The sequence below is a fragment of the Marmota marmota genome, unplaced genomic scaffold (assembly GCF_001458135.2).
Source record: "Marmota marmota marmota unplaced genomic scaffold, marMar, whole genome shotgun sequence".
NCBI lineage: Eukaryota > Metazoa > Chordata > Mammalia > Rodentia > Sciuridae > Marmota > Marmota marmota.
This window is the reverse complement of record NW_025999969.1, coordinates 2993183-3014890: the sequence shown is the minus strand read 5'-3', so window position 1 is coordinate 3014890 and position 21708 is coordinate 2993183. Positions and strand designations below refer to the sequence as shown.

The 21708-nt window shown below is 37.6% G+C and overlaps 1 protein-coding gene across 4 annotated transcripts in view; it reads left to right on the top strand.

Moving 5' to 3' along the window:
- Nucleotides 1-48: 48 nt before the first annotated feature.
- Nucleotides 49-21708, top strand: part of Tbccd1 (TBCC domain containing 1) — a 30335-nt gene continuing 8675 nt past the window's right edge. For 2 of the 4 annotated variants that reach the window (XM_015499960.2, XM_015499959.2), the window contains exons 1-4: nucleotides 2588-2710; nucleotides 5047-5425; nucleotides 13756-13911; nucleotides 18245-18611. In XM_015499960.2, coding sequence (XP_015355446.1) covers nucleotides 5090-5425; nucleotides 13756-13911; nucleotides 18245-18611 — 859 coding nt within the window. In that variant the 5' untranslated portion in view covers nucleotides 2588-2710; nucleotides 5047-5089. Of the gene's footprint in view, nucleotides 450-2580; nucleotides 2711-5046; nucleotides 5426-13755; nucleotides 13912-18244; nucleotides 18612-21708 lie in introns of those variants that run through there. The other 2 variants (XM_048804034.1, XM_015499961.2) reach the window with 2 other exon arrangements.

Here is a 21708-nt window from a genome sequence, read left to right as displayed (position 1 = left end):
CAAGAAGCCGCTCAGGCCCGGCTCCCGCGAGTCGATGAAAACTACGTAAAAGGCCCGGATTGGCGCCAAGTGAAGGCACCGAGATACCCTAAATCTTTCTTATCGACTCCCTGGATTTTTCACCAATCGCGAGACTTTTCTACCAGAACCGACCAATTGGGAGAAGGAGGTTTTAGCTTGGAAGTCTTGAAATTTCCCATTGAAATACATTGAAATTTCACTAGATGCCGGCGATGAGGGACAGTGGCGGAAGGGGGCGGGGCTGTTACTTCGCGCCAACGCTACTTGGGACGCCTCGCTTGGGAGGTCTCACTTTACGGTATCCTGGCAACCCCGTAAGCAGTATCTCGGTTGAGTAGAAAAAGAGGTCCGCTTGCTTACAGAAAAGCGACCGTGGAAGCAGACCGACTCAAGCCGAGTTCAGACTTGGTTTCCAGCACTTCAAAGCGGTGAGACCTTCCTCACCCTCCAAGTCCGAGCCTGTTTCTTAAAAAAAAAAAAAAAAAAAAAAAATTAAAGCACTAACTGGCAGTGTTGTGAATTTTCAGTGGGGAGAAAAACCTAAATTATGCACAGTAGCGCATATTAAGCACGCAATGAATAAAAACTATTACAGTTACGAGTAGAACTCATTGATTCTCTGTCTGTCTTCCCCGGTTTTGTTCATCGCAGTAAATGCACCACCTCGTTGTTTAGGACAAAACTCTTAAGTCTTACTTGATTCCTTTCCTGTATAACCCAGCCAAATCTTTTCCTCTCAACTATATCTTTAATCTGTTTACTACATAGTCATTATCACCTTTCGGCCACGACATATCCTCTTACCTGGGAAAGGCCTCCTAACTAACTGATCTGTCTCCACAGTTAACGTCTTAATACAGTATTTTAATATACTCCAAGATTTTTTTTAAATGTCAAGTCATGTTACTTTCTTTTTAAAAAATCTCTAATGGTCTTTAATTTGCACTGAGACTAAAAAGCCAACGCTATGCTAACTCAAAAAGCCTTAAGAAAAAAAGGCGTATTATATGGTCCATACCCTCACCTACCATACACCTTACCTTGATCCAGAAAAACGCCCCCTTCCCTCAGTACATCAAGATCTTTCCTGAGGCCTTTGCCCTAGCTATTATTAACCTTTGCCTGAAATACTTCCCACCCCCAGGGCCTAACATAGGAACTCTTTTTTTTTTTTTTTAAACCTGGATATCCTAAATGTCATCAACTCAATCAATCAAAATTAGCCCTACTGAGTCCCTTTTTTACACCACCATGTTTTATTTTTTCCATCCCTGCTTCTGCACTCATGCAAACAGAAATGCCAGTCTCATGAGAGCATGAATCTGGACTAATGTTCACAGCCTATACAGAACTGCACAAACTGTGCCTGGGGAAGTAGTGATCAAATATATTTGAGTAAAACTTGCTTTGATTGTGATCTTCATGTAGCTAGTTTCTTATTCTCCAGGCCTCAGCTCAAATTCAGCACTGCAAAGAAGCCTTCCCTGGTCCTCTCCTTTCCATTTTCAGTATTTGTTGTTATCTGAAATCACTATTTTAAGTATTTGTTGTCGGTTTTCCCTATTAAATGATACACCCCAAGAAAGCAAGGAACTTGCCCGTTTTGTTCATTCCTAGCACTGTGCCAGACACACAGTGGTGCTCAACAAACACTAATTGCTGATGCAGAAAACTAAGGCATAGGTTGGGGAAGGGATATAGCTCACTGGCAGAGTGCTTTGTGCATATGGGAGCCCCTGAGTTTGATCCTCAGAGCCACAGGGGAGGAAGGAAGAAAAAGAAAGAAAACTCAGCACCAATTAGTACCAAATCGCTGAACCTAGTAGATGATGCTACCTGGAGTCCCTTTCAGGAAGATATCTAGTAAGGGAGAGAGGCCACCTAAAAGAGGAACTATTGTATTTTGTGATCTACTTTGACTTTCTTACACCTACATAGGCGATAAATGAAAAGCAAAAATGTTCAGAATTCATGAAATGGTAGCATAAATTGAGTGGTATCTTCTTGGTGGAATCCAAAAACGCTTCCTGAAGACTATAACATGGCAGGGAAGCTGACATGAGAGTTAAGGAGCTAACGCTGAGGAGGCCGAGGTGGTAGAAGGGGATGGCTCCCAATTCAGAGGACCTGGATTTGACTCTTGTCCCATTTCTTGCTGTGTGACCTTGGGGGTGTGTTGCTTTCACCTTTTTATGCCCTAGTCTCATCAGTGAAACAAATGTGCTTAGCTTACAAATGCTCTTGAGAAGACTGGGATAATACAATTAATGTGTTTTACCTAGTGCCCAACCAGTAGTAAGCGATCCACAAATGTAAACTTGCATTATCCCCTCCCCGCCCCCCATCAAACCGGGCTAACCTTAAGAACAGATATTTGCTGATCAGCATTCTATGGAGCAATGGAAAACTTTATTACTTCTCTGGGTAGAAATGCGCGAAACCAGAAAGCAATGTCTGGCTTGGGTTCTTGGATCGTGGACTCCTGGGATTCCGAGTATCCTCATAAGAAATTAAGTACGTCTTAGACGCGGGAGAAGCAGTTGCCACTCTAGCAACAAGGTCCGCGGGTTCTCAGTGGTGCGAGGTCTTGCGCTTGCGCGATGCGCGCGGCGGATATAACTCGCCGCGGAGGGTGAAGGGCGGGCAGGGCGCGCGGAGAGGTGCGGTGGACCGGTTCCTGCTTTGGCAGGTAACTGCTGACGGACTGTCACTGGGGAGGGCGGGCTGGCGCTAGGGAGGTTGAACTGGAGGCTGGGCCGCTCGGGCCACGGGCTTAGGCTAGGAAGGCTGCCTTAGAGCTCACTGGGTCTCAGGTCCACTCCTGAGCCTGTCAGCTGAATATCTTGTTACCAAATAGGGTGGTTGCGCCCGAGCGGCCCACGCCACATCCTACACCTCTGCGGAGATGGTGGCGAAGCCTCTGTACGAGCGCCTTGGGCCCACGCCTGTTTCTCGACCGGGAAACCTTTATCCCAGCGCGTCTCAAGGGAAAGAGCTCCAGTTTTGATGGTTGCGAATATAGCCCTGTCGAATCTCGGGGTTAGAATAAAGGGTTAGTCTTCAGGATCTGGCTTTGATTGCACACTTCTGAAACAGCTCAGTACCTCACGAGCAGCCTGTTTTCACTTTGGAGAGAACTAAGATCTGCCTAATGTACTTTTCATCGTTTAGCTGTGCTTAGAACAACGCCAATCCATTCCCATATCGAACCCAGCCGCCATTTACCCTCCCACACCCTTTTCAGTTCACACCCCTGTGTTCCTTCACCTGTTGCTTAAATGGCTTAATGTCTTAAGACTTTTCCTACTGTTCTGGACCCACTCCTTTCCCAGAGATTCTCCCATTCTGGGTTCCCAAAGTACGTTTGTAGCTGCACAGTTCTTTAGTCAGACCTGATTTCTAATCCAGGACTGTGAGAACTAAGTGTATGACCCTTGGTAAGTCCCTTCTCCAAACTTCAGGTTTCTCAACTGAAAATGAAGGAACTCATGTATCACTAGGTGGTTGTGAAGGTGAAAGGAGGTGAAATAGGCAAAATACTTAGCATGCTATCTGGCACATAGTAAGCACTCCATGTCAATTTTTTTTAAAATAGTTTCCCAAAGCAGCACAACTTTCTAGAATAAAACGCAAAATAACAGTGAAACATTTTTTATCAGTCATATAAGGAAAGTTTTTTTCTAAATGATGTTCATGCTGAGGAATGCTCAGTGAAGTGGGTTCCATTGGTCAAATGATGGTACAGTTTTAATAGTTAATTTTGAAAACAATAGGAGTGTATGTCAGGAAGCATAGCAATATGTTACTTCATTTCACAATTATACATCTGAAAATCTCTGGGAAATAATTCATAATGCAGAAAATATGCAGAAATATGATAATCAGGGTATTATAATAATGAAAACATTTTAACTTTTTATAACAAATTTTTAATATACACAAAGGCGAAAATGTACATGAGCCCCCATCAGTTCATCGCCCAGCATCAACAATGAGTTACATCCCCAACATTTTTTAGTTTTTATTTTGAGACAGGATCTTACTAAGTCGCTTAGAGCTTTACTAAGTTGCTGAAGCTGGCCTCTAACTTGCGATCTTCCTGCCTTAGCCTCCCAAGTTGCTAGAATTACAGGCGTGCGCCACTAGACTCGGCTTCATGAAAACTCTTAAGCCTAGTAAGTTTCTAAAAGTAAATGGGAATATATTTGTGGTCTTTTAATTCAGAATTATATATATTATATTATCACAACTATGAAAAACAACATCTAGTCTATAGAAAAAAGATAAGGAGGAAGTACAATCAAATATTGACTAGTTGCCATTGAGTGGTGGTAATGTGGATGATTCCCTCCTTGTGTTTTAAATGTTTTATACATATTCCATAAAATTATCCATCATAGTTATGTAAATAAACAACAAAGTCTAAAAATACTACAACTCAACTGAGCACAATAGAATATGCCAGAGCAGGTTTGTTGTAGAGAATAAAGGTGCTTTACTATCTCTTGATCTATCTTGTAGCCTATGTTTACATGAGCATTCTTGTTAGCTCCTCATATTAGTGTTTCATATTGAGTTTGTGTGTTCAGCTAACATGTCTAAATGTTAACCAACTGTCCTCTATGTGTAAGTGATTTAACTCTGAAATTTTATTCTTGTTTCTAACAATGTTCCCCGCCAGAGTAGAGCATAGCTTTCCATGACAGAATGATTTTTCTCTCTTTTTTCTTCTTTTCTTCCTGCCCAGAGCAGGGATCCAACCCAGATTTTATCCCTTTACACACTCTTCTGAAACAAATTTCTGATAATTCAAATAAGATAATTTTGTTTTATTGAAGTTTTTTCCTCAAAAAGATTGTAATGAGATCTAATCAAAAATCTCTTCTGCTTTTGGTTGATGAACTGTAGCTGCTTTTAAAACTGATGATGTGGTACTTTGAAAAACAGGGGAGGGGTTACCTTCCAGGGAAAATGTATAAATGAGATATGTTTCAAGTCAGTTCGTGAAGAAACTTTGTTTCCTAGGTATGCAAAGAAGCCTTTTCATCCAGATGTTCTTAGCGGTAATATGGATCAGTCAGGAGTTCTCCTCTGGGTAAAAGCAGAACCCTTTATAGTGGGTGCCTTGCAGGTCCCTCCTCCATCCAAGTTCAGTCTTCATTATCTCAGGAAGATAGCCACCTATGTGCGAATCCGGGCCACAGAGGGAGCTTACCCACGGCTCTACTGGTCTACATGGAGGCACATTGCATGTGGGAAACTGCAGTTGGCTAAGGATCTGGCATGGCTTTACTTTGAAGTATTTGATAGTCTTTCGGTGAGGACACCTGAGAAACGCCTGGAATGGTCTGAGATTCTCTCCAACTGCATGTCTGAAGATGAAGTTGAAAAGCAGAGAAATCAGGTATGGATCAATGTGTATAAGTGTTTAATAACTTTGGAAAATAAACCATTGTTACTTTTTTGTACTAGCAGTATAGTTTGAGTTTTTAAGTTAATCACTGTTGTGATCCTACCATTTGAGTTTTAGCAGTTCCAGTTTGGCAATGATTAGTCTGTCTTTACAAATCCTTTGCCTGCTCCCAAAGTAATAATGTTACAGGAATCTTGAAATTAAAACTGGGAAATATTTTCATTGACTTCATTATGAAACACTGATATGTTGTAGTCAGAGGTGCCTGACTTTAAATGAACATCTACTATGTGCTGTGATTCAAAGATGGTTTGGACAGCATGTTCACTCCTTCCCTGTTGTTAATAAGGTAAAAATCTTATTAATACTTATAGTTTTGGAGGTTCAGAGTCAAAGTGCCATATAATGTGATGGTCTTCTTGTGGGCAGAGTCTGAGGCAGTGCCAAGCATCACAAGTATGTGTGTATGCTAGTCTTTCTCCCTTTTATAAAGCCATCAGTACAATCATGGGAGCTCCACCCTGATGACCTGATGACCTTATCTGTTTTTTAATCACTTTCCAAAGGTCCTATTTCAAAACACCATAAGTTATGTTTCTACCTTTTTAATTCCTCATAATGGGGATTAAATTTGGAGGTATTTAATTTTCCAATTAAATTTGAGTTTTCAGAGAGGACAAACCATAGCATTCTGCCCCTCACGCCCTATGACTCATGTTGTCCTCACATACAAAACAATTGTTCCATCCAAATAGTCCCAAAGTCTTAACTAGATCCAACATCAGTTCAAAAGTCCAAAGTCTCATTTGAGACTCAAGGCAATCTTTTTTCAGCTTTGAACCTGAAAAATTAAAATAAGTTATCTACTTCCAATATACAGTGGTGGAAAGCCCAGGGTACGTACACATTCTCATTTCTAAATAAATAGACAAGTAGAGCGTAGTAACTGTCCCAAAGCCTTCCAGAACCTGGCAGAGCAGACATTAAATCTTAAAACTTCAGGTCCTGCATCCTTTGCAAGCTGAGTTTAGGCTTCCAAGGCCTCAAGCAGCCCTGCTCCTCTGGCTTTGCTGGACTCAATCCACCCTCAGCTCTCAGTTTGAAATTTCATGATTGCAGCTCTATCAGACTGGCATTGCATGCTGGTTACTACATAGTTTTGGGCAGAACTCTCTGCCTGGCCTTCCAGGCTTAACTTTGAAATTTTGGCAAAAACTGCAATAACTTCATAGCTCTCAAGTTATGCACATCTGCAGAATTGGCACCATTTGTACACCAAGGTCTGTCATTCCTTTGGAATGGTGTCATTAGCTGCACCCGAACCTGCTAGAACCATAACTGGATCACTTCTCTGAAAAGCAGGGAGCAGAATCCTGAGTGGGCCCTGGGCACTAAGCCTAGGTAGAGCACCTGGAGCTCTCCTTGAAACAGTTCTTCCCTTTTAGGCCTTTGGGTCTGAGAGGGAAGAGGCAGCCACACAGATTTCTGAGATACCTTTCAGGACTCTTCCTTATTGTCCTAATGCACAGCATTTGGCCTTGTTTTATCCACTCATGCTCATATCTTTAACAAGAGATTGCTAGAATGTACTCCTTCACTGGCCAAGCTGTGATTTTTTTCAAAGTTGGTTTACCTCCCTTTATTGTTTTTTAAATTTTTTTAATTTAAAAAAATTTTTTTAGTTGTAGATGGACATAACTTTATTTTTTTTATGTGGTGCTAACAATCGAACCAAGTGCCTCACACGTGGTAGGCAAACATTCTACCCCTGAGCTACAGCCCCTGCCTTCTACTTCTCTTTAAATTATACATTCCATTGCTCCTAAATCCTACTATATGTAGTTAAAATAACCAAGCACTGGCCCAAATGCTTGGTTATTTAGAGATTTCCTCTGCCAGACATTCCAGTTCATCTTTTTTAAACTCAGACTTCTATAAAGCTCTAGTATGGACACAGTTCAGCCAAGTTCTTTGTAATGGTGTGACAAAGGTAATGTTTACTTCAATTTCTGTTGGAATATTCCTCATTTGAATCTGGTTACAACTACTTATCCAGTTGCTAAGATGTTCTAGCTCTCCCCTAGTCCTGAGTCCTGAGCTCAGATGTGAGCTCTCACCACCTGTAATACTCCATTTATACCATTATAGGCATTTTATAACCTCTTTCTCCAAACTCTTCCAGTTTCTGCCCGTTACCCGCTTTAAAAGTCATTTCCACATTTTCAGATAATCATTACACACAACCGTACTCTTGGTACCGATTTGTGTTAATACATTTCCTGTTACAATAACCAAATATTTAAGGCTGGGTAAATTAAAAAAGATTTCTTTAGCGCTCTCTCTCTCTCTCTCTCTCTCTCTCTCTCTTTGGTACCAGGGATTGAGCCCAGAAGCAATTAACCCTGAGCCATATCCCCATTTTTTAAAAAATATTTTATTTAGAGACAGCATCTTGCTAAGTTGCTTCGGGCCTTGCCAAGTTACTGAAGCTGGCTTTGAACTTGCAGTCCTCCTGCCTCACTCTCCTAAACTGCTGGGATTACAGGTGTGCGCACTATCATACCTAGCTAGCTCACATTTTTTTGAGACTGAGAATATAGACACTATGGTGCTGGCTCTGGCAGGAATCTCCTGTGTCACATGGCAGATGGCATCATGGTGGAAGCAGTGCAAGAGGGAAAGATCACAGGGGGACACTGGAAGCCTAAAGGGAGGATGGAAGCCAGTCTTGCTTTTTTATAACAACTGGTTAGAACAGCAAGGACCTTAATCTTTTCTGAGGGCAATGCCCCTAGCAAGACCTAATATCATCCCACTAGGCCCCACTCTTAATATCACCAGACCATGCTTCCAGCACACCAACCCTTGGGAGACAAACCACATACAAATCATAACAGACAGCATCTCTGCCCTCATGGAGCTCATAAATTAGTAGGGGTAGCTGATGTTTAAAATAATTATTCATAAAGCAATATGGAGATTCCTCAGAAAATTTGGAATGCAACCACCATTTGACCCAGCTATCCCCCTGCTTGATTTATATCCAGAGGATTTAAAATCAATGTACTACAATGACACAGCCACATCAATATTTATAGCAGCTCAACTCACAATAGCTAAACTATGGAACATCCTAGGTGTCTTCAGCAGATGAATAGATAAGGAAAATGTGGTATATATACACAATGGAATATATATACACATTGGAATATATATATATATACACAATGGAATATATATATGTGTGTGTGTGTGTGTGTGTGTGTGTATAAACACACACACACACACACACACACAATAATGGAAGAATGACTTTTTGCCAACAAATGGATGGAGCTGGAGAATATCATGCTAAATGGAATAAACCAATCCCCCCAAACCAAAGGCTGAATGTTCTCTCTGATATGTGGATGCTAATTCATAATGGGGAGGGGTGCTAGGGAAATAGTAGGTAGCGGGAAATAATGGGAGGAGAGGGAGGTATGGGAGTAGTAAGAAGGATAGTAGAATGATTCAGACGTTATAACCCTGTGTATATACATGACTACGTGACCGGTATGATTCTACATCATGTACAACCAGAAGAATGAGAAATTATACCCCATTTATGTATGATGTGTCAATGTGCATTCTACTGTCATGTATAACTAATTAGAATAAATAAAAATTATCATAATTATTCATAAAGTACAAAAATGGAATACAGAAAAATTCATCCTGGTGATAAGAAAAGATTTCATAAAGTATGTTAATCATAGTAGATTAATTATAGTAACAGCCACAGCATTTCAGTGGCTTAGAACAATATCAGTTTGTTTTTCATTCATCCAAAAGTCCAGCACAGGTGCATCTGGTTGGTTGAATCTCTGGACTGTCGTTGTCCAAGCAGGGATTTAGGGACCCATGTTTCTGTATTTTTGAGTCACTATTCATATTAATCAGCTTTTCTGCAGGAAAAAAAAACAATGAAATTTTAGTAACAAAGGTTTACTTCTTTCCTATTTAAGATGTAGGCTGCACTTTAGCTATATCTTTCTTCCAGGCTGTGATTGACTTTATGTGTCCTCTCATTTGGGAATCCAAGCTGAAGAAACAGCTTCTTATAGGTCATGCCTATTCTTGTAACAGAAGGGAGCAGTGACAAAGCAGAAGGAAATCATGGTGCTTTTTTTCCCCCTTGTTTTGAAGACAATTTTATGAGTTTGGGGATAAGTATATATATTATGAAACCATTACCATTGTCAAGGGTTAAAGCTATAGACTAACATCTGTCACCTCCCCAAATTTCCCCTACCTCTGTTTATTATTATTATCATCATTACGATTTGTGTGTTTTAAGAATATTTATATTTATATACCCTTTTAGAAAAAAATTTTACCTGTACAATACAGTATTGTTAGCTATAAGCACTATGCCTTGTCTCTTAAGACTAAATATCTTGCAAAACTGAAACTTTGTAGCCTTTGATCATTACTCTCCATTTCTCATTCTGTCCAGCATTTTACAGTTAGCATTCTACTCTACTTCTTTGAGCTTGACTAGTTTAGATTCCATGTATGCTACAATTTGGATGAGTTGAGTGTCCCCTAAGGCTTCCTTTGTTCCCATTTATTCCCCATTATGAGGAATAGAGAGGGTAGAACTTTAATCTGTTGACTGTGGTGTAGGAGATGGGGCCTTTGGAAAGTGATTAGGACTAGATAAGGTCATTAGGGTAGCCCACCTATGATTGAATACTGATGGCTATCTAAGAAGACAGGGAGAGAGCAGACAGATACAGACACACATAAACACACTCACTGTTTCTTGCCATGTGATGCCCTGGACCTCCTTGGGCTGTAGTAAGAAAACCATCACCCGTTGCAGCCCTTCTAACCTTGTACCACTAGAACTATGTACCTTTAGAACTAAAGAAACCTCTTTTTGCTATAAAGTAATCTGCTTTATAGAATTTGTTATAGAAACAGAAAGTAGACTAATACAACATACAAGGAGGTTATATAGTTTTGTTTTTCAGCATCTGGCTTATTTCACTTTGTATAATGTCCTTCTGGTTTATCCATGTTGTTGAAAATGGCAGAAAATTCCTTCTTTTTAAAGGCCGAATAGTATTCCATTCTATGAATATACATACACACACATCACATTTTCTTTATCCATTTATCTGTCGATTGGCATTTAAATTGTTTCTGTATCTTGGCATTTAAATTGTTTCTGTATCTTGGCCATTGTCAGTAATGATACAGTGAACATGAGAGTTTTGATTTGATTTCAGTTTCTTTGGTTAAGTAGCCAAAAGTGAGATTGATCATATAGTAGTTCTGTTTTTAATTTTCAAGGAACTTCCATCCTGTATTCCATAATTGCTGTATCAATCTACATTCCTGCCAACAGTGTACCAGAGTGGTTACCTTTTCTCTACATCCCTGCCAATGATTGTTAATCTTTCACTTTTAAAAAAATATAATAGACATCCTAACATGTGAGGTGATATCTCCTTATGGTTTTGATTTGCATTTCCCTAATGATTAGTGATGTTGAACACCTTTCAAATACCTGTGGGCTTTTTGATGTCTTTGGAGAAATGACTTTTCTGGTCCTTTGCTTAATTTTCACTGGGCTATTTGATTTTTTTTTTTTTTTTTTTTTTTGCCTTTGAGTTGTATGAGTCTGTTATATATTTTTGAAACTAACTTTTATCAGATATATAGGATTTGCAAATATTTTTTCTCGTTTCACAGGTTTCCTTTTCATCTTGTCGATGTCTTTCTTTTCTGTGCAGATTTTTAGTTTGATTTAATCCCACTTGTTTATTTTTGCTTTTGTTGCCTGGTGATAAGGAAAGACTTTACAAAGTAAGTATGTTAATTACAGTAACAAATAATCACAGCATTTTAGTGGCTTAGAACAGTAACCATTGGTTTGGTATCGTATCAAAAAAATCATACCAAGACCAATATCATGGAAATTTTCCTGTTTTTCTTCTAGAAGTTTTTACTAATTTAGTTGTTGCATTTAAGTCCTTAATCCATTTTGAGTTGATTGTGTGTGGTCTAAGCTGTGACCCAGTTCTTTCTTTCTTTTTTTTGCATATGGATATCTAGTTTTCCTAATATCTTTTGTAGGAGAGATTATCCTTTCCCTGTTTTGCATTCTTGTCACATTTGTCAAAAGTTAGTTTACCATATGTGTATGGATTTATTTCTAGGCTCTCATGATGCCTCTTACTTATATTCAGGGCTTGGGTTGTAGCTCAGTGGTAGAGCGCTTGCCTAGCATGTGCAAGACCTGAGGTTCGATCCTCAGCACCATGTAGAAATAAATAAATAAATGAAAGATATTGTGTCTATTACAACTAAAAAAAAAAGACTTATATTCAGATGTAATATAAAACAACCTAATATTATTCCATTGGCTAAAGCTCTGTCACATGCATAAAGTCAATGAGGTAGGAAGGTAAACTATCTCACAGGAAATATGGGAAATCTCATGGCAATGAGTATGGCTATATTAGCTTCTTGAAAGATGGGGAGGTGAACAATTGCAAATAATGATACAGTTTGCCACAACCGTGTCTATTAGGCCCTCAGAGTCATCTTTTGCTTCAATTTCTTTTGGAGAATTTTATGGGTCATGCTTGAAAATAGCAGATATAACTGTAAATTCACCCACGTTTATTGACTGTAATTCAGTTATACCGTATCTAACTGCAAGGGACGCAGTATGCCCTTCAAAGAGAAGAAAAAAGAGTTAACATTTAGCCAGTCTCTGCCACATAGAAAAGCTAAAGCTTTTGGAAATTGAAAAGTTTATCATGCAACCAGGAGGGATGAGGCATTGCAATTATTCATCAATGAAATATTGAGAGCCTACTATGTGCTAGGTACAGAAGTAGATGCTACAGATATAGAGATGAAGTAAGACCTTCAAGAAGTTACAAATTTTTTGAGTGTTTATTATGTAGCATATTCTATGCTAGTTACTAGTGCTTTAAAAATGGATAAAGCAAGAATTTTATAGTTTAATGGGTAGACCATATAAAGAATATAATAAAATAACAAAAAGTATTAAATGGAAGTATGTATAAAATCAAGGAATTACCCTGAGTAAAAAAGCCAGTATCAAAAGGTTATATACTCTGTAATTCCATTTATGTAATTTTTTTTGTGTGTGTGGGGGGGGTAACATTCTTGAAATAACAGAATTTATAGAGATGGAGGTTAGATGAGAGGTTGCCAGGGATTAAGGAAAGGATGAGGGTGGCAGGGAAGTGGGTATTGCTATAAAAGGGCAATAAGAGAGCTCCCTTTGTTGATGGAAATATTCTCTCTCCTGACTACTTTAATGTTAATGTCATAGTTGTGGCATTGTATTGTAGTTTTGCAAGGTTATAAACTGGGTTAAATTTACATGGGATCTCTCTATATTAGATCTTACAGCTGCATGTGAAACTTCAGTTATCTTAAAGAATTTATAGAGTAAAAAATTACTAAATACATGCTTTCATGGGATCCCACATTGACCATTGGTTGAATAGATCTGGGTGATCCTGAGGATCTGTGTTTTTAAGTGTCTGTATTTTTTAATTCCTCGGATAGCAATTTTTAGCCACCTTGGAAATGAGGGTGAATATAACTGTAGACTCAGATGTATCACTTCACTTTTTTGCCTTTCTTATGTGGGAGATGGGGATGGGTACTTAAGGGTAATTGTGAACTTCAAATTGTGAGCTTCAAACTACACCCTTTCTCAAATAAGAAATGACATTGTATAGCTATCAGACCAGTAGCATTATTTTTTCTTTATATCTCTTAAGTACTTTATGAAAACCTGAGACCTACTCCCCTCACAAAAATGCACATACACCAAGAAATTACATACAGTTTCAGTTATTACACAGATATCCTAAACTTTTTTGGTAAGTCTGTGAACCTTATGTTGAACCTTTGTATTTTGACCAAATTTTCTTTTTCCCCCTTATATCTGTTCATTTACTTATTCAAATTAAGGTGGATTTTTTTTAACTATAAGATTAAACTTCTGTAATAATGTACTTAAGTATATTCTTCATCCTTTACTTTTCATTTTGGGAAAAAATTTCTATGAATTTTTACAAAGTGACTTGAGATCCATTGTAGACACTCCTGCATCTGGGTATCAGAGAATGCATATGAAATCCTAGCAATGTTTCTGAAGTATTTTTTAGGATCAGCAAACTGTTTTTTGAACATAAGTTTATTGTATCTACTTAGTTGTAGATTAATGATTGATTTAATGTTGATTTAAGTCATGTGTTCATCCTTATTTTCCTCTTGAACAGCTTTCAGTGGACACTCTACAGTTTCTGCTGTTTTTATACATACAACAGTTAAATAAGGTTTCCCTGAGGACATCTTTGATTGGAGAAGAGTGGCCTAGTCCCAGAAGCAGATCTCAGTCTCCCGACCTGACAGAAAAATCCAATTGTCATAATAAGGTACTGTTGTTTTTCTTGGTCTCTTTCATTGAATTGGACAATTTCTGAAGAAGAAGGTTCACCATTAAAAATTATGTTGGGCTGTATAGGCAAGTGATTTGATGGTTTGTTTTATTTTTTTGCTTTCTACTTTTTATAATCCTAGTTATAAAATCAATATGTGTAGTCCTAATCAAAATGGTTTTAGTTCCTTCACTGGTATAAAAATCTCATGATTTAGGGGCAAATTTATCACTATATTACATTAGCATTCCCATTTTTACAATTGTTAATGAGATTGAATCCATTTATTTGACTAAGGATAAATAAGAAGATGTAGTATTTATAAAGTTTATTGAAATATACTGAAAAAAATCTCTAAAACTATCTTGTTGTTTAGTCATGCCTAAGTAATTTTATAACTGTGACAATCTAAATAGTAACTGCCTCACATTGTTTTAGAAAATATCTTTTTTCTTCATTTTTGTAAAGAAAAACAGAAAGGATTTTATTTGTTTTATTGTGGCAGTATTTTAAAACATTTAAGTAAAATGTAAATAGTAAGTATTAATATCATGTGTAGGCTCTTTAAAAATGTTCTGAAACTTAAAAAAAACCCTTTACTATCTGGCACTTTATAATATTCTTTTTAATAAGTCTGCCTTTTCTTATATTCCATGATACTATACTTTATTGGTTCTACTTTTTTTTTTAATGGTTGCTCAAGACAATACAATGATCTTGACATATCATACTCTTCCTTCTCATTTGTCTTCATAGGTTTCTCTCCCATTGGCCCTTACTTGTCAGTATTCTGCCTGAGGCAATTTTCTCTTCCTACTTCATTCAGTATAATTGTTCCCTCTACTCTATATAACTCAGTGATGTCCAAGTTCGTCTCCATGCTAGAACTCTTGCCTGATATTCACATAAACGGCCAAGCTATACCTTAAATTTAGATTGTCCATGCTGGGCACAGTGGCACACACCCATAATAATCCCAATCGCTTAGGAGGCTGAGACAGGAAGATCACAAGTTCAAAGCCGGCCTCAGCAATGGTGAGGCACTAAGCAACTCAGTGAGATCCTGTCTCTAAATAAAATACACAATAGGGCTGGGGATGTGGCTCAGTGGTGAGTGACCCTGAGTTAAATCCTTGGTACCAAAAAAAAAAAAAAAAATTATATTGTCCAAATCCAGATGCATTAGCGATACCAGTCACTATGCTCTCTGTCCATGTAGTTCCTACAAAATGGGTACTCTTAGGAGATGGTGTTTTGAGCCAAGGTAGCCTGCATTCAGATCTGGCTCTACCAAAAATAATATTATGGTTTTAGGTAGATCAGTTAACTTGTCTTGGCTTTTCCTTTTTAAATGGGAGTAGTAGTGCCTATTTCTGATTGGCCAAGAATCAGTGATATATTACCATGAGACTTGTTGCATAGTAAGCACCAGGCAGTGGCAACTCTGGTTTGTGCTATTATAACCTGATCTCTCCAACAACTGATTAGACCGGGACACTTGAGTAGAGTAGCTCATTTGAAATTGGTCTGATTTAAAATGATGACTTGGGCTATCAGTCGCCTTAGGGACTGAAGAAGTTACCAGTTAATGATATATGCTTGAGCTAAAAACTCATGAGGCATTGAAATCCATTAGAATAGCCACCATACTCATGAACTTTTGAGAAGTTATGAGAATTAGAAATTAAAATAATCAGTGAAGTACAGGATGCTTCTCATCAGAGAAATAGGAGAGAATGGAACAGATAAGCAGAGGCTCATTGGCCTCTGAAAGAGAAGTGGATTTCCAGTTCCTGTTCTGATACAGCCTGTGTCTATTGGGGAGACAACCATATGTCCCTTCAATACAACCTATCTTTACTTGAGTTAACTTTTTCTCACTATTCTATATAACTATAGAGCTATATAGTTAACTATATAGTTATAGTTCCTTATAACTTTTAGTAGAAGTTACCACTGGTCTACCCATACTGGCTCTTTCCCCTAACCCTTGTCTATTAGTTGTCAGGTCTTAACTAATTCTGCCTCAAAATAGGTTCCTTTTCTTCCCTTTATCTGACTTTTTTCTTTCTTTCTTTCGGTACCAGGGATTAAACTCTGGGGCCCTTAATCACTGAGCCACATCCCTAGCCCTTTTTATTTTTTATTTCAAGAAGGGCTAAGTTGCTGAGGCTTTGAACTTGCAATCCTCCTGCCTCTGCTTCCTGAGTCACTGGGTTTACATGCATGCACTATCCCACCCAGCTCTGACTTTTTTCCTTTTTGCCTATTTTATGTCATTAGGTTCTATCTGGTCACCCTACTTTTAGTCTGCCATACTAGACTTTGTAAAAATGCATTATGTTCATCTCCTGTCTGAACTCCTATAAGTGAATTCTCTTTATCATTGTAGTTTTCTTTTTGTACTCCTTAGAACCACCTCAGGGCATACTTTGGGGGAGAGGAATGCAGCAAAAAGAAGGAAATCAGGTTGAAACTGAGGACAGCTGTGCTTTGATCTTTTTTCTTTGTGATCCGTATGAGAATTTACTTAAAAGAAAAACAAGTATAGTTATTTAGAAAATAATTGGAAAGTCCCTGGCATACAAAATAAAATCCTGATGTTTTAATAATTTGTATAAGGCCTTTCACGATTGCTCTTTATGATTCCAGCTGCTACTTTTCCCCGTGCTTTCTATATTTCACCCAGAACTTCCAGTTTTCTGAACAAAGTGGTATTTTCACTTTTCACATGCTGTTACCTATGCCTAGAATGCCTTTTTTTTTCTTATCTCTTTGCCTGACCACCAGCATCATTCAAGAATCTTTCAAGCAATGCTCCACCTTGATTTTTTCTTAATTTTTAGTTGTAGATGAATACAATACCTTTATTTTGTTTATTTAGTTTTTTTTTTTTTTTTAATGTGGTGCTGGGGATCAAACCCAATGCCTCAGGTGTGCTAGGCCAACACTCTACCACTGAGCCACAACCCCAGCCCTCCACCTTGATTTTTTTCCCCAGGTAGAGTTATTTGTTTCTCTCATGCTCACAGGATATTTTTAGAGATCACTAATATAGGTCTTATCTCACTGTGCAGTTATTATTTATTTAAATTGTCTTCTTACCACACAGACTCTTGAGATTATTCAGTTTACGTATTTATCATTTAATATTGCTCAAGCCAATTAAGAGATGCTCAAAAAATACCCGTCAAATGAATAAGCCAAACCACTGGGATATCTGCTAACTCAAAGCTTATTCCCAAAGTTGCAGTTTCTCTTAGATCTAGTATGATCATTTCACTCAGTATAATTTGAAATTCCATACACTATTAGAGAAAGTCAGTTAAGAAACCCAGTGCTTCATTGACTGGATGTCCTTGGTGACTATTTATATATTTAACCTGAAACTTTAAAAGTATTTACTAGCTCTGTGACTTTGGGAGAATATCTTAACCTTTCTGTAGCTCCGTTTCTTCATCTGTAAAATAGCTGTGATAATAGTGTCTATTTTAGTATTATTATTAGAATTTAATATGTTAAAGTATATATAAAACTTAATGCTTACTACATACTAAGAGCTATTTATTATTATAGGTTGAGCATCCCTTACTGAAAATTAGAAATTCAAAATACTCCTAAATTTGAAACTTTTTGAGCAACAATTTTATACCACAAGTAGAATATTTCATGCCTGATCTCAAGAGACAGATGACAGTCAGAATGCAGGCATACTAAAACTATTATATAAAATTACCTTCAGGCTATGTGTATAAATTAATTTCTTGGTACCATCCCCAAGATGTCTCATTTTATATATAAACACATTTTCCAAAATTCAAAAAAATCCCAGGTCTGAATTAAATACATCTCATCTCAGCATTTGATATAAGGGATATTCACTTGTATTGCTTTTGTTTTTTGTTTGTTTTGCAGTGATGGGGATTGAACCCAGGTGCTTGAGCATGCTAGGCATTCTATCACTAAGCTATATCCCCAACCCTTTTTATTTTATTTTGAGATAGGGTCTTGCTAAGTTGTCAGATTGGCCTCAAAGTCATAATCTTCCTGCCTCAGCCTCCTGAGTAGCTGAGGATTACAGGAAGGTACCATCATGCCCAGCATCTTGTATTGCTTTTGAATTAGTTAATGTAAAGGGAGAATCTATTTATATCTGACATATACAGGCAAAAAAGTTGCTATGTATAGCCATCTAAATTTTGGGGGTGGGAGGAATAAGGCAAACTATGAATATGAATGTAAAATAACCAAAAACTTTAGATCTTAATAGAATCTCATAATTCTATTAAAAATGCTTCTTTTAATTTTTTGGTTTTAATTTTTTTTTTAGAACTGGAATGATTATAGTCACCAAGCTTTTGTCTCTGATCATCTATCAGATCTCCTTGAGCTGCTTTTAGATCCAGAACAACTTACTGCGTCGTTTCATTCAACTCATAGTAGTCTCGTCTCTCGAGAAGCTGTTGTGGCACTCAGCTTTCTTATTGAAGGCACAGTGAGTACAGCCAGGAAGATCTATCCACTTCATGAACTTGCACTGTGGCAACCACTGCATGCAGAGAGTGGCTTTTCAAAGATCTCCAAGACTTTCTCTTTCCACAAGCTGGAAGCCTGGTTGAGAGCTTGCTTAACTGGGAATCCATTTGGTACATCTGCTTGCCTCAAGTCAGGAAAAAAATTGGCTTGGGCTCACCAAGGTACTTTTGAAATATTTTAGTTGATTTTGAATTACAAGTTAAGGAACCTAGTTTTCTAATGTATTAATGATGAGCATCTTTTTTGCAGAGGATCTAAAAATAAAAAATACTGCTACTATAACAGAGAAAAAGGGGGAATATCTATCTTTTGTACACGGCTTTCTCCCTCAGGGGAGTAGAAATCTCAGCTGGTTTATTAGTCAAGGCTCATTTGGTTAGTTAACAGAAACTCCAACTGTAGTTAGTCCTCTTTTTGTTATGCTTTTCTCCACTTCTCTCTCCCTCTCACTCTTGTATGCTCATTTGCTTCAGACTTTTTTTATTTCTAACAACAGCAGATTTTGGTCATCCTAAAATAACCAAATAGTAACAGTAATCACCTCAGAGTTGGTGTAGAGATGAGATCTGTTTTAACTACATAGAACCAAGCACAGTCAATGTTTCTAGAAATTTAAGTTTTAGTAGAGAGAATCTGGCGTTGTTTGCATCAGGTCTCTATTCCTGATAGTGCAGCAATGGCTAAATGAATAGGTTCAGGTGTTGAATGACTCCTGGGACCATGTATAAGTTTTAAGAGAAGAGGCACCGAACATACATCTCTGTAGGCAAGTGCAGGCAAAATAAATGAAAAAAAAAATGCTCTAGAATATATTTCCTCAATCTCTAATTTCAAAGTAACGACAAACATAGCTTCTAACCAATGTGTGGTAGCATACGCCTGTATGACTTGGTAGGCTGAGGCAGAAGGATCAACTACTTAGCAAGACCCTGCCTCAAAATTAGAAATAAAAAGGGCTGAGGGGCTGGGATTGTAGCTCAATGATAGAGTGCTTGCCTAGCATCTGTGAAGCACTGGGTTCGATTCTCTGCACCACATATAAATAAATTAATAAAATAAAGGTCCATGAACAACTTAAAAAAATAAAGGACTGGGAATGTGGCTCAAGGTAAAGAGCCCCTGGGTTTAGTCCTCAGTAACCCCCCCCCCCAAAAGCTTCCATGCCAATGTTAAAAAATATATATAACAGTTTTGCATCAGATTTTCATAACTTTTTAAAAAAATATCTTTTATTTGTAAATATATACAGTACCTTTGTTTTTTTATAATTTATTTTTATGTGGTACTGAGGATCAAAACCCAAGTGCCTCACACAGGTTAGGCAAGCATTCTGCCACTGAGCTGCAACTCCAACCCAGATTTTTATAACTCTTAATAGAAAATGGCTGAACACCATCTACAGAATCTGGAGCAAAATGATTGTAATCCAAGAATACTACTATATTCAACCAAGCTACTGCTCTAGTATGAGGTCAGAAACTTTCAAATGTGAATAGCTCCCATAAATATATAGAAGATAATACATAATTCTTGATGTTCCAGACAAGTTTAAGCAAGTTTTTGAACCTTCTTAGGTTAGGCACTAGTAGGAAAAAAAGAAAAAATATCCAACCTCATAAGATTTTACTAAAATGTTAACAGTGATAATTGGATTACCAATTATTCTTATTTTCCTTTACTTTTATTTTTCTGCATTAACCATCTGTTATGTATATGTCAGATTATATAACTGAAAATTATTAATTGATTTTTTAAAAGAAGAATGATGTATTTATCTAACTTTTTCACATTTGGCCAGTGTTATTTACAGGGTGTCCTGATGACTCACAGAAAAATACAGCCTGAGAACTCAGTCACGTAGTGTTGGAATTATGTTAGGAGGGCAACCTGCACAGATGTTTTGTGTCAGTTTGTGCAAGACACTGTGTATAAGGGAACATGTGCTCTCAGGTAGTAATGGTCTTGGGAGACATGAACTCATTTAGAATTCATGGAATGTTACTGTTAAGTAAATTAAAATTAATATTAGGAATAAATTAGAATTAATATTAGGACAACTTCAAAACATTACAAAGCTCATGATATATCATCTTTCATACATTTGACTCAAGTGGGTTATGAACTCCCATTTTTACCCCAAATACAAATTGCAGAATCACATCGGTTACACACTCACATTTTTACATAATGGCATATTAGTGACTGTTGTATTCTGCTACCTTTCCTATCCCCTACTATCCCCCCTCCCCTCCCCTCCCATCTTCCCTCTCTGCCTCATCTGCTGTTGTTCAATTCTCTCCCTTGTTTCCCCCGCCCTTTCCCCTCACAACCTCTTATATGTAATTTTGTGTAACATTGAGGGTCTCCTACCATTTCCATATGATTTCCCTTCTCTCTTCCTTTCTCTCCCCCCACTCGTCTCTGTTTAATGTTAATCTTTTCCTCATGCTCTTCCTCCCTGTTCTGTTCTTAGTTGCTCTCTTTATATCAAAGAAGACATTTGGCATTTGTTTTTTAAGGATTGGCTAGCTTCGTTTAGCATAATCTGCTCTAATGCCATCCATTTCCCTGCAAATTCCATGATTTTGTCATTTTTTATTGCTGCGTAATACTCCATTGTGTATAAAAATATGGAACGCTTCACGAATTTCCGTGGTGATGGCCAATAGGACTGGAGAGGTGTGACTAGAACTGAGTCAGCTTTAGTCATAGATTGCCCACCAGGAGTGAGGCAAAGGACCTGATAAGAATGATCCCTGGGTTTGGTTTAGGAGTATATAAATGATGGTGCCATTTGATAGACACATGGGCACCTATTATAATTTTAAATTTCCCATTATAGACCTTCTGATGAGCTTCCTGCAAATTAAAGAAAGGACACTGATTTAAAAATGATTCAATATATCATTTTATCTTAGTACTATCACTATCTGAATGATCCATGTGGTCTTTGGTCTAAAATTAGACACTATTCGCTGCTTTCTTGTACCACATTATTATAATATTCCCTTTCATTGGGGACATGACAATCCCTGTGGAAACAGCTTGGGAAAAAAAGGAATCATAAGCAGTTAAAAGTAAGTGAGAAGCATCAAGCTATTAGGCAAGGCATTGAAAAGATAAATGGCTTGTGAAGGAAAATGTAATTAACAGGTTACACTGTATATGTTTGCAAAATACCTATGATGCATGAAAATGTTTTTGTCTACTTAATTTTCCTAAGATTGTGTGTTTATATTTAAATTAATTAAATGCAAA